At 43.0% G+C, this 16,637-nt stretch overlaps 1 protein-coding gene across 1 annotated transcript in view; it reads right to left on the bottom strand.

Moving 5' to 3' along the window:
* The window catches only part of ITGB8 (integrin subunit beta 8), a 125,670-nt gene that overhangs the window by 41,313 nt on the left and 67,720 nt on the right, over positions 1 to 16,637 (bottom strand). The window contains exon 4 of the mRNA XM_066585798.1: positions 141 to 387. Coding sequence (XP_066441895.1) covers positions 141 to 387 — 247 coding nt within the window. The remainder of the gene's footprint in view (positions 1 to 140; positions 388 to 16,637) is intronic.

The following is a 16,637-nucleotide window of genomic DNA, read 5'->3' as shown; positions in this document are numbered from 1 at the left end:
TATGATAACAGGCTACAAACCAACTCCAGGGGTGTGAACCTGCCATCCATCTATCCGCTATGTCTTATAAACTACTGAATCTATACAGGATTAGACCTGTACCTGCAATGTTGGCATTGGGTACAACCATTCACACTCACCTGCACTGATTCTTCAATCTGTCAGGGTGAACGCTGATATATGGTGAGACGGGCTTATCCACAAATGATCCAAATCCAAACCTGATGTCATGAGAGAAGTCTGCTATCTTCTGAGACAGGTCAGATCCAATGGCATTAAGTTTTTCTATACTTGAAATCATTGAAGCAGAGACGTCAACCAAATAATAAAGGTCCAGCGGATACTTCTCCAGGCGTTGCATTCTGAGCAAGAAGTTCACGGAAGTCCCTGATCAAAAAAAAAACAGTGCAACTCGGTCAAATCCACAACAAGTAATAACACCCATCCCATTATCCAACCTGTCATACAGACTGTAAGGGGCCTTTCAAGCCGGTGGAATTTGGCAGCAGGACGCACCGCCACACGCGGAAAATTACTTACCAAAATCCACACTGCTCCTTGTGGATTTTGATGCGGAATTCATATTGGCTTCATTCTGTTGACAATACCGCGCCAAAATCCGCATGTAGATTTCCACAGCGGTAACCTCAGCTGAGGGTTGTGGGGTGTATCGTGGACAAATTCTGCCCCCATGTGAAGGGTCCCTAAGGATATGTCCACACATGGCAGATTTGCAGGGATTCCTTCCGCAGCGGAAAATCTGCAGCAAATTTGTCGCATGTGAACATACCCTAAGGCTGGGTTCACACAGGGCGGATTTGCCGCAGAAATTCCGTCCAGAATTTCGCTGTGGCGAATCTCCCTGCGGCCTCTAATCCCGGGATTGGCCAGCCATATGGACGAGATCTGTAGCGGCAAAGCTGGCATTGCGGCGTGGATTCCCCGGCTGCAGCATGTCTATTTTTTTTCCATTGCAGTCGTGCTGCTCTCTATAGGAGCGCCGGCCGCAACGGAAAAGCATGTGCCAAAACTAGCGTCAAAGTGCCACGGGTTTTGAAGCTGCGCTTTCCCGGCGGAAATCTTGCGGTTCTTCTCTGTGGCAAAACCCACGAGATTTCCAGCGGGATTCTGCCCTGTGAGAACCCAGCCTTAGGGTACGTCCACACTTTGCTGACTGGCTGTGGATTTTGTTGCAGATTTTGGTGCAGATCTGTAGTTATTTCACCCTTTCAATAGAATTCAGATTGAAGGGGTAAAATCTAAAGCAGATTTGACGTGTGAACGTGTCCTTACAATTATTTTTCCCCTGTGTGCCTTTCATGTTCCCACTAGTCTGTGCTCCACTGCGGGGAATTTGCGAAATTCACAGGAACCATATCTTTAGTGTTATAGTTAGTAAGAGCAGATACATCCCACCGTGAGTTTCCTTGGAAAGCAAATTACTTAAGTGTGTCATGAGAATGTTTAACTCCATAATGCCCGGGTTCAGCGAATATGTGGGCCATGTCGATTCGTCAGCGATTGGAGGCCGTGTGCTTGAGACAACTAGGAGTGTTTTTCCTAGCAGCCCAGTTATATGTGGATGACTATCAGGAGTGTCCAGTGTCAGAGTTGCTTCGTGTAACACAAATTGTTCTACCACTATCCAATTACTTAGTGAGATTGGTAAAGCTATTCATTGTTTAAAAGAACGCAAATATCCATCATGGATGTTAAACAGAGCCAAATCCATTGTAAACAGTAGGGATCGATCTGATCTCCCGTATGAGCTTCCATCTGTAGAAGCATCCAGTCATCTCACAGTAGTATTGTCTACTGCATTCAGCTGTGAATTTCAGGAAATATGCCAGGTCGTTAATAAATATACACCTCTTTTGCATATTGATCCTATCTTCCCATCTCTTCTCCACAATGGTCATAGGAATGTAGCAAAGAAGGCCTCAACTTTGGGTCAATTATCGCCTAGTCTGTTTTCTGACCATATTGGTCCATCTGCCAACCGGCTGACTCATTCTGGGTCATGCAAATGTGGATATTCCAAATGTGAGTGTTCAGTTCTGCAGATCTCAGTCTTGCTGCACACACCTTCATGATGATAATGTGTCTGTGTGTAACACATAGCACAGCAGCTAGGCTCCTCTCACAAGTCCTGAGAGGACTGAGAAACAGATATACACCCTGCAGAGGGGAAACTGGTGAAAACTGCAGGCTCCAAACCACATAGTGGCCAGAAATAGGGTTATTCCTCCAGTTCACAAATGGCAGCTTATTCTGAAAAATTAGGTACAGTATAAATTACCCATAACAATGCTGGACCACACTTTCTTAGAGCTATTTGCTATTCCTCTGCTATTTTTTCTAAAAATGCACAAGTAAATAGACAACTGAGGGTTACTATTTCTCTTGTGAATGAAATATGCTCCTACATAATCCATACTGTCAGCATTGGTGGACAGTGCCACAGTATGATAGAACCACCCAATGTCAAGAGGAATGGTAATTTAGTCACATATTTCTAGCAGGAATAACAGATAGGCCCCCTGCAGACGGCCGGGTCGGATCCCGCTGCAAGAATTCTCACAGGGGGATCCGACCCATGCCCCTGCAGTGACCAGTGCGGCTTACCTGCTCCCACGTCTCTTCCGCTCTTCTATGCCCTGGCTACTGTCCAGCCGGCACATGCGCAGAGCGGAGCCGTCGCGTCACTAGTGACGTTTCTGTGCAGGACCCTGCGAGACCCGCACAGAAATAGAACATGCCGCGATTTGTTTGAACAAATCGAGGCTGGGTGCATAGGATTGCATTATGTAATCCTATTATGTAATGCAATTCTATGGCAGCGGGCATGGGCGGAAATACTGCGGGAAATCCCGCCGTGGAATTTCCGCCCGTCTGCAGGAGGCCATAGATGGCACTAAACAGATTTCTAAAGAATGATGCTACAGAAACGTGCTTGCAAGCATTTTCTGAAACAGAAGTGTCAGGAGAGCTAACGAGTGGTGATTGGTGGAATAATCGGTTTGTGTCTGTATCGGGCCAATTTCACGAAGATCATTGTGAATCTGGATGGATTGCAACTCCAATAGAAGTCAATGGGAGTAAAAATCAGGTACACCAATTTGCCCTCCAGAAGGTCCCCTATGCAGCCAAAGCCCCTGAAATTGCACGAGAATACAGTCACACATCTGGGGAACACTGTGTAGTACAGGGGTGTCGCTGGAAACACAAAAGGCCCACTTAGCATCTCCTACATAAAAAAATAAATTGCACCAAAGACAGAAGGGCTGCTTGTTTTAAAAAAGCAATGTCATATATTTTACAAGGAGAAATTCTGCAAGATGAACACAACACTCCAGCACGGGCCTCCTCCAAGGAACAACTGTAGAGCTACCAAACATTTTCCCATGCAGGACAGCAGGCGTGCTGCTTGTTTTAAAAGCAATGTCATAAATTTTAGGAGCACAGATTCTACCAATAGCAAAATATCCTCTGTAGAATATCTGTCCCTAACAACAGACCACGTGTATATAGGCATATAGAGGTGATGCAGCTTCTCTGTTCTGTGCTCAACTGTTATATATGGCTAGGTCAGGTAATCCAGGCGTGCAATGACACTTCTGCCCAAATGTGAAATGAAGGACACAATTAATGATATCAGCAAGGCGCCCCGGCCTCTGCAAAAGGCATTGTATGAAATTCGATTTTCCCACAATTCTGGCCTGGGTAATACTTGAGATCATCACAATACTGGAGTTGTTTGATGATTTCTTAATCACACGAGTTCCTTTGCACAGGCTAGTGAACAAGTAAAAGTTGCTGTTCCAGCAGATTGCCAAGATGCATTTAAGGGGCCGTTCACTACTGAAACTCCTTCTAAGATATTATGGTGCACTTGACAATCAGCTGTTCACTGGGGCTTCCCAGCAGGGAAAACCCCATGAAAGCAAGACGCACATTCAATTCCAAGGGACAGTCTGAAGGCGGACATCACATGAAAGTATTAGCACCATTAAATATGTTCCGCCATACACTTGTCTGAGGAGGCTTCATGCCCGGCTAGTAGCTTCGCTCCCCCATACACATGTATTTTGGGAAATTGGGTAATAAGAGCTGCGTTTCAGGGTACACGTGGGTTCCTCACTTTTTACACCCAGATCTTGTATAAGATAGAGATCAGTTTCAGTTGTTGGAAAGCTGTGAAGTAGCAGCAAACTGCAATGAAAGCCAATTTTGCTTTTTTTTTTCTTTTAATCACTGCCTTACCAGACTTTTACCCCCTTCCTTAACTAGCATAGGCCACTTAGACGTTTATGGGCAGTCAGGAACTGGTTAAAGAAAAAACCTTAATTTTTCCCACTGAAGTTAATGAGAAAAAAAGGTACAATTCCAATTTCCATGATGTGTTGGTTGGCATACATTGAAAGTAGGAATGCTGGAGGTATCTTAAAAGAGGGTCCATTAAAAGGCAAGTGAGTATGGAGAGCGTGGGCAGAAATGTTTTGTGTCCTGATTCAGGTGGACTTATGATAACTTTAAAGGGTTTTTTGGAACTTTAATATTGATGGCCTGTTCTTACGGTAGGTCATTAAAATCAGATTAATGGGCTCCAGCCTTCCATACATTTTATAGTGCCTGCACCTAGTATAGCAGTTCAGTCCTTGTGGGGTTGGGGGAGTCAGACCCTCTCCATCCATCAATATCAAAGTCTCAGAAGACCCCTTTAAATTCATCGTGAGTATGTGATAGACCGCTCTTGTATTTTCAAAAAAAGAGAAACCCTTCAAGAATATCTTAACAAGTTATTCCCATGAGTCTGAGTTTTCAGAATTAAGCTTAGGAACTTGCTGACGGGGCTACTGTGAGCCTTCCTAGCCTTGCATATTTCCGTGACCAAGCGTCTGGGACTGCTAATAAATAAGGATCATTATTATTAACAGGGATAGGGGCCAGTAGGATTGGGCTTTCCTGGATCTTGGTTTTAGGAACAGTATCCTTCTGGCCAAACGGAGCTAAACTTTTCCTGCAGTTACAAGAAGTAGTATTCAGAAGCTATTAACTCATGTATTGGCCCAATAGCTGGAAGACTAACACTCAGCTATGTGCAAACATGATAAGCCGGAGATGGTCCTTGTGAACATCACTGCTGGAATGCTGCAGACAGGAAGGTCTTTTACTTTCTTTCTGACTCTTCGGGTCACAAAGTTCTGGAATGTTTGTAAATCACCAGAGCAACAAAGAGAAGAAAATAATGAAGATAAAGCTATGGCTGCCATTATCTGAACCTCAAGTTAGTTTACCTATTTCAAAGCAACTTGTTGATATTCTGGCCATTAAATAACGCACCTGTAGATCGTGTAGTTATGTGGTCACACAATGGATTCAGGGTTTCCTAAAAGGCTTTCTCTTTTTGCTGTTATACAACGGTGCCATCTGCTGGCTAAAGCCAGTGTGTGTGCGCCAGAGAGGCTCGGACAGCAGAGTGGCTGGCAATAGACGGTAAGAATACCCTGTTGGGCGTCTTCTGACACTGGAGCTGTACAAGCTTCAATCAGAATGTAGGAAGATGTCAGACAGTGGCTTTGGAAAGGGTTAAAGCAACATCTAAAAATTAACTACTTCCCTATTGTAAATTCTTAAAGCCCAGATGCCGGGTGATGTGTCCCCCCCTGTTCCAAAAACATACTGATTCTGTAGGTTAATTGGCTTCCTTAAAGCTGTCCCATATATAGACTGTGAGTCCCATTAGGGACTAATGTGAATGATGTCAGAATCTATATAGGTACTATATAAGCAATGGAAAATAAATGCATAAAGGAAAAAAGCATCTGGCCCATGTTTTTTTTTTTACCAGAACATATAAGACATGTTCACGTGTGGCATTTTTTTCTAAGTGATTTTTTTGGATAACCTCCCCCATTACTATTTCAGTAAACACCGCAGGGATAGAACACCTTTCAGACAATCGGAGGGCAGTGTAAACCTTAGGTTAGATGGCACACTGCGCTGAATTTGGGGGGGTTCCCGCCCCCATCATAAATAAAATAAGAAAAACTATCTATCTATACATATATATGCGCAGTATTCTGTCCTTGCAGCGTTGGGGACCTGGGTTCAAATCCCCTTAAGGGCATTAGCATGGCGTTTGTATGTTATCCCTGTGTTCGCATGGGTTTCCTCTCACACTCCAAATACATACAGATAGGTGAATGTAGATTGTAAGCCCAAAGGGGAACAGAAGCCAATACAAAGCTCTGTATGTGTTATAAAGGAGAGTATTATAATCCGATTATTTATAAAGGTGATTGGTATTATTGCACTGATAGGCAGTCTGCCTGTATTCTGCTTGTGCAGAAAGCAACAAGGTAGCAGCAGAACAGCTTGCTGAATAAAGACTGTACATTATACAAATACAGCACTATAACCAAGCTCGTTACATAAATACGGCCACAGAGCCAAGCTCATAACATACATATAGCACCAAACTTCAGTACATAAATACAATACCAGGACCAAGCTCAGGATCAGAATCACCCCCAGCTTACATCTGCCTGGCACCCCCCCTTTATAAGCTGGTGGCCATCACTCTGTATGATTGCATGGGTCGCACGCAGCCGCTGTCTGGATCCTGTTGTTAATAAAATATTTAGTGATTAAAACCTGGAAGGACTGAAAAACAGAATGGAGATATATCAGTCAGCATAACCCATCCTAGTGGTAGAGGTTCCCAGGCTTCAGGAAGGCGTGGGGTCTAGTGTGTCCTGATTGTCTCTGCTGAGGCCTGAATAACCACATGACGTGTGCTCTACATTAACACCTCTCTCTAACCCGCTGGCTCTGCTTCACATGAACCTCAGGGAAGTCCCAACAGATACTTTGTTGCAGCCTGTTAGCTGAGCAATGCTGCGGGTGTAGCAGCCCTCAATAGCAAAGCAACAGAAGATCCTAAAGCGATATGGCTCCTATTTAACAGTGGTTTCAACAGTTGTATTCTCTGGGGCAGAGCTGGGTAGTTGTAATATTGTGACATGTATAATCTCATTGCAGCACATGTATATAGGACTAGACCTAGACTCACACCGTTCAGATATGTATACAGTGCCGAGTGCTATGTTAGGGCTCCTACACAAGGCTGAAAAGAGTATGGTACATAGTATGGAGCCTTTACAGCTCCACACTATGTAACCACAGGCATGTCTTGCCATATGGTGCTCTGCATGGTACTGGATTGTGAAATTGTTGTCTTCTGGGGGTGTGGCTTGGAGAGGCACCGGAACGGCAGCAAATCTTTAGGCTCCGTTTGGAAACAGGCACTTCTAGCCATAAAAAGCACTGTTGGAGGTGGAAAACCGCAAAAGCAGATAAACGAACCTACCAGGACAGCATGTCAGCAAGAAGGAGAGGCTCAAAACCAGTGCCGACAAAGCTGGAGTCCTTCTTTGTGGCACGTGGGTCCCCCTCTGCAATGGCCGCACAGGAGATCCTGCCAGCAGCCCGCAGGGACCGGGAGCAAGTGACTGACAGCCGCTCTGCACTAGAAACCACAGCGGAGGAGACTGCATCTGACAGCTCTGCCGGAGCGACCGGAGGCTCTCAGCACACATCAGCTATACCGAAAGGCACAAGAGAAAGGTCAGTGAATGGGGGGAAAAACATTGCCAAGGGACCCCCTGCACCCAAAATGGCGCTGACCACGTTGCCACACATAATGAGAACCCCCACAAGCAGCCCAGAAAAGCAGAAGCTGAGAATATCTCAGACTGCTGAGAGTGATCCGGAGGCTGAACACTTATATGTGATAGCGGAGGAGAGAGAAACAGATAACCCTGCGGGAGGCTCACAGTATAACACAGCCACAATGGGAGGCTCAAAAGACAGAGCAGTGAATGGGGGGAAAAACAATGCCAAGGGGGCTCTTACACACACACTAAGAACCCCCACAAGCAGCCCAGAAAAACAGAGGCAGAAGATGTCTCAAAATGCTGAAAGTGTTTCAGGAGCTGATTATCTCCATGAAAAAGGAGCCGACAAAGAATTAGATAACCTCACTGCATCAAACAAACCAGTGACTGAGCTGTATATAAAGGAAATAGTGTTGGCGCTGAGAAACACCATACAAGCAGACATTTCAATGTTAACCTCGACAGTAAACTCCTCCATTCGGGACATTAACAACAAAATAGAAAAACATGATAAAAAACTGGAGGAAGTGGTGGGCTCGCATAACTCATTAATCGACTCCCACTACGATCTAGAAGAAAAAGTTAACAAACTGCAACTCAAACTATCCGATTTAGAGGATAGAAATCGACGCAACAACGTCAAAATAAGAGGGATACCCGAAAATGTCTCCAATGCGGAAATCGTAAACTACATTACACGATTTATGCAGACCATGCTTCCCAACACGCCAATGCAAGAATTCAAGATAGATAGGGCCCACAGATTACCGCGCCCAAAATTCCTTAAAGAGGAATACCCCAGAGACGTTATAGCTCGAATTCATTATTTTGGCGCAAAAGAAGCCCTAATGAACGCAACAAGAAAGCTCCAACCCCTGCCAAACTCATACTCTGAATTGCGAATATTCGCTGACCTATCGCAATCCACCTTGGAAGCGAGGAGAAGCTTCGCAGCGATCACTGCCTCCTTAAGAAAAGCCAATATCCAGTACAAATGGGGATTTCCCACAAAAATTATAGTTACAAAAGAAGGAAGGACCCATATCCTCCAAGACCCTAAATCTGCGACAGACACCCTAAACTCTTGGGGAATTACACTGCAAAATTTATCCTATACAAACGCCAACACAGAAAAAAACAGACGCCAGCAACACACCAGCCGGAGCTCCTCACCCCCGGAGTGATTCAGAAGACCTCACCTCCAATAGATACAAAACAACGTCTCATGAAGTGCCTGCTCAAGACAGCTGAACTTTTTCTCCCCCCACCGAAAAATGCAAGTTCTAACTTGCCCTGTATTTGTCAGTTTAATCCTCAACATTCTGACTTTCACGCCAAACGCATCCGTGTGTTCTGGCCCTATACAAAATGAGGATATTGTTTGGTTCTCTTTTTTTTGTTATTTTGTTTCCTCAGGCATTCGCGCATCACAGGAATTCCCAAGTCTCCAACTTTGCCGCCACCCACCATCCACATGGCGGTGAAAGTCCTATCGCTTAACGCCAACGGCTTGAACTCGCCATTCAAGAGAAGATCTGCGTGGAAAGAGGCAATTATGCAAAATGTTGACATTATGTGTATCCAGGAGACCCACTTGTTAGAAGTAGATAAAAGCAGAATGCCCCATAGAATGTTTCCGCAGGTCTTATTTGCTTGTGCCCCAAAAAAACAGGCGGGTGTGATGGTGGCATTCCGAGACAGAGCTCCGTTCACCATCGATAAACAGATTGGTGACCCGAAGGGTCGCTATTTAATCTTAGTAGGTTCCCTTAGGAATACAAAAATAACCTTAGTAAACACATATGTAACAAATTCAAAGCAAATTAATTTTCTTAACAAACTCAAAAAAAAAATTAACCAAGTAGCGGAAGGTCCAATAATGATAAATGGTGACTTCAACCTAGTACCTGATAGAGAACTCGACACTACAAACCCAAAACTTAAAAGAAATGCCACCCTGGGAGAATGGCTACACAAAAATGCGCTTTATGATACGTTCCGGTGCTCCAACGCCTCTGCAAAAGAATACTCACACTATTCAAATAGACACAGATCCTTCTCGCGCATAGACTTATGTCTAGTTGAGAGGAAACTCTTAGCATCAATACAAAAAGCGGAGGTTGGGACGGCTACTTGGTCCGACCACGCACCAATCATAACAACACTGAATGTAAGGGGCCTTGGAGCACCGACTAAATCATGGAGGAATAACACTTATTTAATGAGCATTCCCAAATACAGGGAAAAAATACAAGAAGCATTAACTGAATACTTTAAATTCAATGCCATCCCACAAACAGACCCAGCAATGGTGTGGACCGCCCATAAGGCATACATAAGAGGAATTTTAATAAAACTAGGCTCCAAATACAAAAGAGATAAAACAAAAAAAACAGATGAAATTCTAACCCAAATACAACTGAAGGAATCCCTTTTAAAAGTTTTCCCAGAACAAAACACACATACCGAATTACATAAATTGAGACTGGCCCTACGGAAAACATTACTAGGGGATTTTGACAGAGAAATTACTGCTCAGCGAGCGGACAGCTATTCAGCAATTAATAGGCCATCCAAATGGATGGCAAATCTGATTAAAAGAAAAACAATAAAAGCAAATATTCCCTACATTTGGAATTTCCAGGACAAAAAACAAAAACTATCGAACCCCAAACATATTGCAGACAATTTTTGCTCTTTCTACAGCAAACTTTATAACTTAAAAAATGATCCCCAAACAAAACAACCAGACAAGGAATCAATCAATGCTTTCTTGCAAAAGGTTAACCTACCGAAGCTATCATCCTTACAAACGGACCTCTTGGACGCCCCGTTCTCCGTCTCGGAAATAATAGACACCATAGCATCCCTAAAGAACCAGAAAGTCCCTGGGCCGGACGGGTATTCAGCAGAGTACTATAAAAACTTCTTACCCCAACTTTCAACCCATATCACTAACACATTTAACAAGATCAAGGAAAGAGGCTTCTTCCCACAAGAGATGCTGCAGGCCACAATTGTAGTCCTACCAAAACCTGGAAAGGAACCAAATACACCAACTAACTTCCGTCCTATATCATTACTTAATACCGATACTAAGATCTACGCTAAAACGTTGGCCCGTAGAATGGTGGACATACTCCCAGACATAATACACTCTGACCAAATGGGGTTTGTAAAGGGGAGACAGGCCTCGGACGGCACACGGAAAATTCTAAATCTAATACATTCAATAGAAACATCTAAGGTGCCGTCAATAATGCTGGCCCTGGACGCCGAAAAGGCATTTGACCGAGTCCATTGGGAGTACATCTTTGAGACAATGAAAAAATTTGGTTTTGGAGAAAACACGATAAGTGCCGTCCGGGCCCTGTATTCAGCTCCCACAGCCACTGTTTTGGTGGATGGTACCCTGTCGGTCCCCCTATCAATCTCGAATGGCACAAGGCAGGGTTGCCCATTGTCTCCTATTTTGTACGTGCTGGCTATAGAGCCACTAGCAGAACTAATTCGCACCTCCTCTGAAATAAAGGGAATCCCAATAAATCACAGACAATACAAAATAGGATTATTCGCTGACGATGTCATTTTGACACTGACCCGCCCCCTAGAATCTTTAAGAATGGCATGTAAAATAATCAACCAATTTAGTAATGTATCTCTATACAAGTTGAATATAGACAAGTCTCTTATTCTAGGTCTGGGGGTATCTACAAACCTAGAAAATGCAATACGGGCGGAATTTCCCTTTGAGTGGAAAAAAAAAGGCATACCCTACTTGGGAATAACGTTGACACCATCCACCAGAGACATAGAACTAGAAAATTACCCCAAACTGCTTAACTCCACCCAGAAAGTAATTGACCATTTATCAGGTTTAAAACTGTCGTGGATGGGCAAGATCACATCCTACAAAATGAAAGTCCTCCCACTAGTCCTGTACCATTTTAGAACCTTACCACTTATTATCTCCAAGCTTACAATTTCTAAACTCCAAAAACAACTAAATAACTTTTTATGGAGTGGAAAGAAACCACGTTTAGCCCTGTCAATATTAGCACTCCACCGGAAAAAGGGAGGAGCGGGAGTACCAAATCTAATGGCATACTACGAAGCTAATATACTAAACCAAACTAGACAATTAATCAGGACCAACAACACAGTAGGCTGGCCCAATGTAGAAAAAAGCTATATAAATGATCTACCTGGACAGGCACTAATGCTTGCTACTTCAATAGACGGTTTAATATTCCCAAAAAGCATAGACACCCAACTTAAAAACATTCCCCCTACATTACAAGCCGCGATCCAAACATGGAAAGAACTCACTAAAAAAATAAGCATATCCGATGAAACGGAATTTCCCCGCATACCTATCGAGACACTCAATCTATTTTTACCTAACTGTGATATGAAACCGTGGAGCGTTAGAGGAGTCAGATACGTAGAGGACTTAACATCCAAGAGAGAAATTAAAAGCTTTACAGAAATAAGTACTGTCTATGGCCTCCCGCAGAGCGAAAAATTTACATACTTTAGAATCTGCTCTCTCTTAAGAGAGAAACCCTTACACAAAGTAAAACTCCCGACCACAATCATTAAGAAAATTCTCACAAACCCTCTCGAAGGTAAATCGGAGACAAGAGACTATTATGACATACTAACCAACAACAAAGCAATAGCAAAAAAAACATACATGTCGAACTGGGAACTAGAACTCAAAGAAAAGATACCTCTGGATCAATGGTCCAGCTCGAATACGTTAATGACAAAATCCACTATGGGACTTAACATACTAGAAGTACAAACCAAAATTAACCTAAGATGGTACTACAACCCATCACTTTTATACAATAGATCGAACCTGGGAGATGGTTTGTGCTGGAGAGGCTGCGGCCAAAAAGGCACATTATCACATATTTTTTGGTCCTGCCCAACACTAAAAGTATATTGGGAAAACATAACCATGTTCTTACAAAGCACATTGAAGTGCTACATACCTAAAGACGCCAAAATGTATATATTGCTGATGGGCTTGGAAACGTTTCCTAAACAGATAAGATATGTACTTGCTCACTCCCTAATGACCGCCAAATCCATAATAGCAAGACACTGGAAAAATCCATTACCCCCAGACATAGAAGAATTTAAAAGACGTATGGACGAACAATATATTTTTGAAAAATGGTTGGCGTTCCGGAATAAGAACACCAAAAAATTTAATGACACCTGGGAGACTTGGAGAATATCCTTAAAAAAGTAACAGTTGAATCATACAGATGCGTGAAGCCTTGTTACTGAGTTTGTTCATATGTTATATGTTCGTTGCAAAATATGTGTGGAATACAGGTTGTCAGAGGAACACAACGATTACGCTAAGTGTAAGTTATAGAAAATAGTACATGACTATACCATAACCACAATATAAGAATGTGCAATAAAATCTCAATAGAGTACTATCCTATATAGCACAGAGTGGTTACCATACCAGTTACATATTTTGATTGTAAAGTTGTGGAATGTTACCAATTGTTGTAGTAAAGTAACTTAATCAAAATACTAACACAAATAGCACAGTCTGAATGTGATACTAAATATTCGTTGATTATGTGCAAATCTCTTATGCTACTATGTACCAATGACTTGTATGTTTGTTAAAATTAATAAAAAAATCTAATGTTTAAAAAAAAAATTGTTGTCTTCTGGAAGCAAACAAAATCTGTAAAAACTTTGCATGCCTTTGCATGAAATCAGTCATAGGGAGGAGCAGTAGGACACCAAAGAAGTGCCATACAAATGCTCAGGAGGTATTATTGTATCTTGACGCCACCGGAAGGTAGGGGTTTGACAGAAGGAACGCCCCCGTCACACCCCTAGCTCCCGATTGGCGGAAGATCTTAAGGTCCTACAAGATGCAGGACTGGATGAGGGGCTGAAGCGCCGTGGCATGTAAGTGAGCCGCAGTCTGTGTTGCAGCCCTGTAACCTGCCTTGCTGTCACAGTCCCATCGCTGTTGTGTTAAATGCGTATTTCCCTCCCTGCTTTTAAACCCCTGCAGCGCTGCCAAACTTACGGGGGTTGCGGCTTCTTGATCACCATTGAGGAAAACCTTGCTGCAGATGGGGCCTCTGTATGCCTTCTGCAGCTGGGGCCGCTATATCCCTTTTCTTTACATGTGTAGTGCCCTTCCAGAGCCTACAGCCGAAGCACCTCTGGAGCCAATCACGTACAGGGGGCGTTACCCCACTGTCCATTTTGACTCGATCAGTAGTTCCTGGTGGCGTCAAGATACAATAATACCAGCTCTGGACCCCTAAAAATCAGATATTAAGGGCCTATCCTGAGGAACAGCCATCAATTTTATAAACCCTGATAACCCCTTTAATCTACTCGTGTGTAAGAAGCTTCAAGTAGGCGGCAACATCCGTGATAAAATCAAGATTACAGCAATGCCATTGTTTTACGTCAAGTTTCAATTGCTCTTGCACAGAGCGCTGTTCTACCCAAACAAACAGAACCAAGCGGACCCATTATACGGCCATTAGATCCATCAGAACGCTTGTACAGACTAAAACAATCACCCGGTGAAAATGAAGCCCAAGACGCTGTACAAATGTATCTATTTACTTTACTCGTTAACAGTACATAGCCCATGCATATTCCATGGCTTTGTACTAAACTTGTTAAACACTGGGCCCTGAGGCTCATAATCTTAATTCACCCATCAGTAATGTTTGGGCAGTAAGGGAGGAGACCGGAATACCCAGAGGAAACCCAAGCAAACACAGGGAGAACATACTAACTTCATAGCAATGTTGAATCCAGGACCTCAGCGCTGCAAGATAACAGTGCCAACCATGGTATATACCATACAGAGTTATTAAAAAAGGAGTGGATTTGGGGATTTAATTACAAACTACAAAAGACAGGTCCACAATCCTCACATCACTGAGAAGAGGAAGTTTTCAATATCATATCAGTAAGTTCCATTTTTTGCCGCATCGCAGCGCTAAGTTCTCGTTTACAGTCTTATGGTCCCTGACATGCGTTTGCATATGCAACCAAGTTCAACATATTTTCTGTGCCACTCGTAAATTTGCTTTGGACGAGGCGACTGTTTTTGGAATAGACCCTGGAATTCACCTTGTGTGCTTCAGTCTGCTAAGTGTCAATCCATTGTTCGTGTGCGCTTCATTTTTCAGGAACTTTCTCCTGCGGTGTCGCCATTCTCCGATAAACAAGAAATAGCGCTGCGGTGTGGCAGTAAACGGAACGTACTGGTATATCATACTGATGTGAGGATTGTGGACCTGTCTTTTGTAGTTTGCTTCTAATTAAATCCTCAAACCTGCTCCTTCGTTTGGAATAACCCTGTGTAAGAAGAACAAGTTGGAGAATGCTCCCCGAGCCGCTAAGGTTTCTACTGCTTTAAAGGAAGCAAGATCTAAAGAAAAAAAAAAGTAACGCAGACGGAGCGTAAAGCGTAGCTAAAGTAATTGAATTAAAATGGTATTTGTTACGATCTGGTTTTTACATTAAGGAGGTTAGCACATAGTGGAATTTTCAACTGGGCATCTGATGGAGGCGAAAGGCGGACTGTTTTTACTGGCAAAGAAAATGGAGTTATTTTAACATAATTCTTGAGTTGTATCATTGAACACCTGGCGGTCTCGCTTGCGCCGTACGTACGGTAGTCCCATTTCAAAGGATTCCTTCTACGGGATAATACTATCCTTTATAGCTTCTGCAAACTTTACTTGTCACCTGTAACACATATTTAAAAGGTTGAATTCCTGTGCTGCGAATATGCTGCCAGTTTCCCTCTGCCAATGTACCCACTCACGCGTTTCAGTAGCGCTGCTGAAGGTACTTGATAATTCGGCCCCAAAAAGTCTAGACTTTTCATTACCTAAAGTACACAGCGTTTTCGGCTACACAAGACTTAACAGCAATAATTTGAGCGCATATTTTCCACTATTTCATTGACATGTTATTTTAGGATTTTAATAAGCTGTTTTTATGATCTCATATTCCTTTAGGCAATTTGTAGTGTAAAGTGTAAATTGCTAATTGAGCAGTACCACAACTGGTTAACTACTGGTGAGCTCGATAGAAGTAGAACCTTTTGTGAAACAAGTCATAAGGTAATCGCTTATATGTATAAAAAGATTCTGTTAAGGAATCAGTCAGAGAAGTGTATCATGGATCCATGCAACCTCATACAGAAAAACATTGGGGATTTGTTATTTGTATAGTGCCAACGTATTCCGCAGCGCTTTCAGGTAATTTTATTTATTACCCCCCACCAAGCTGGGTGCTCATTGTACCGACACCGTAAAGATAGAAGGCTGAGTTAATCTTGAGTCGGCTACCCGAACCACGCGGGGATTGAACTCGCAACCTTCAGGTCATGAGTGAGCGTTTAGGACTGCATTCTACTGCCGTAACACTTTACACCACACGAGGCCCACATTGTGTTGTATTACAGCTCTATTCTGCCCCAGAAGTATTGTTTCTAGTAGAGGATAATTTTAATTTAGCATCATACAGAATCACAATTAATGGTATGGACTCAGTATGTTTCTGTCCAGCTCTACCACTTGCATTAGGGCAAGTACAACGAAAATTCAAATATCCATAAAGACTATGGAAAGAGATTTTTTTTATTGTTTGTTTGCTTCCTTGTAGCAAAATTACACAAATTTCTTATTGAAAAAAAGTCCATCCATTTTATTTCTGTACAGTCTGTGTAGCTCCTGCACATTGCTGGCTGTGCTGTTGCTTCTGACATAAATTAGAATAGCAGACAGCATAATGCTGTGAGCTCGAAGCCCAGGCCAACTGACCTAACTGTTTTCCCCCCTCCCCCCTCTTAGTGCTAGAGATGGCAGCAGGGAGGGAGAAGAGATTGTCCAGGGCAGAGCAAGCTTTTAGATGGGGAGAGAGGATCCAGAGTCT

The sequence above is a fragment of the Eleutherodactylus coqui genome, chromosome 12 (genome assembly GCF_035609145.1).
Source record: "Eleutherodactylus coqui strain aEleCoq1 chromosome 12, aEleCoq1.hap1, whole genome shotgun sequence".
Classification (NCBI taxonomy): domain Eukaryota; kingdom Metazoa; phylum Chordata; class Amphibia; order Anura; family Eleutherodactylidae; genus Eleutherodactylus; species Eleutherodactylus coqui.
This window is presented reverse-complemented; position numbering and strand designations above follow the sequence as displayed.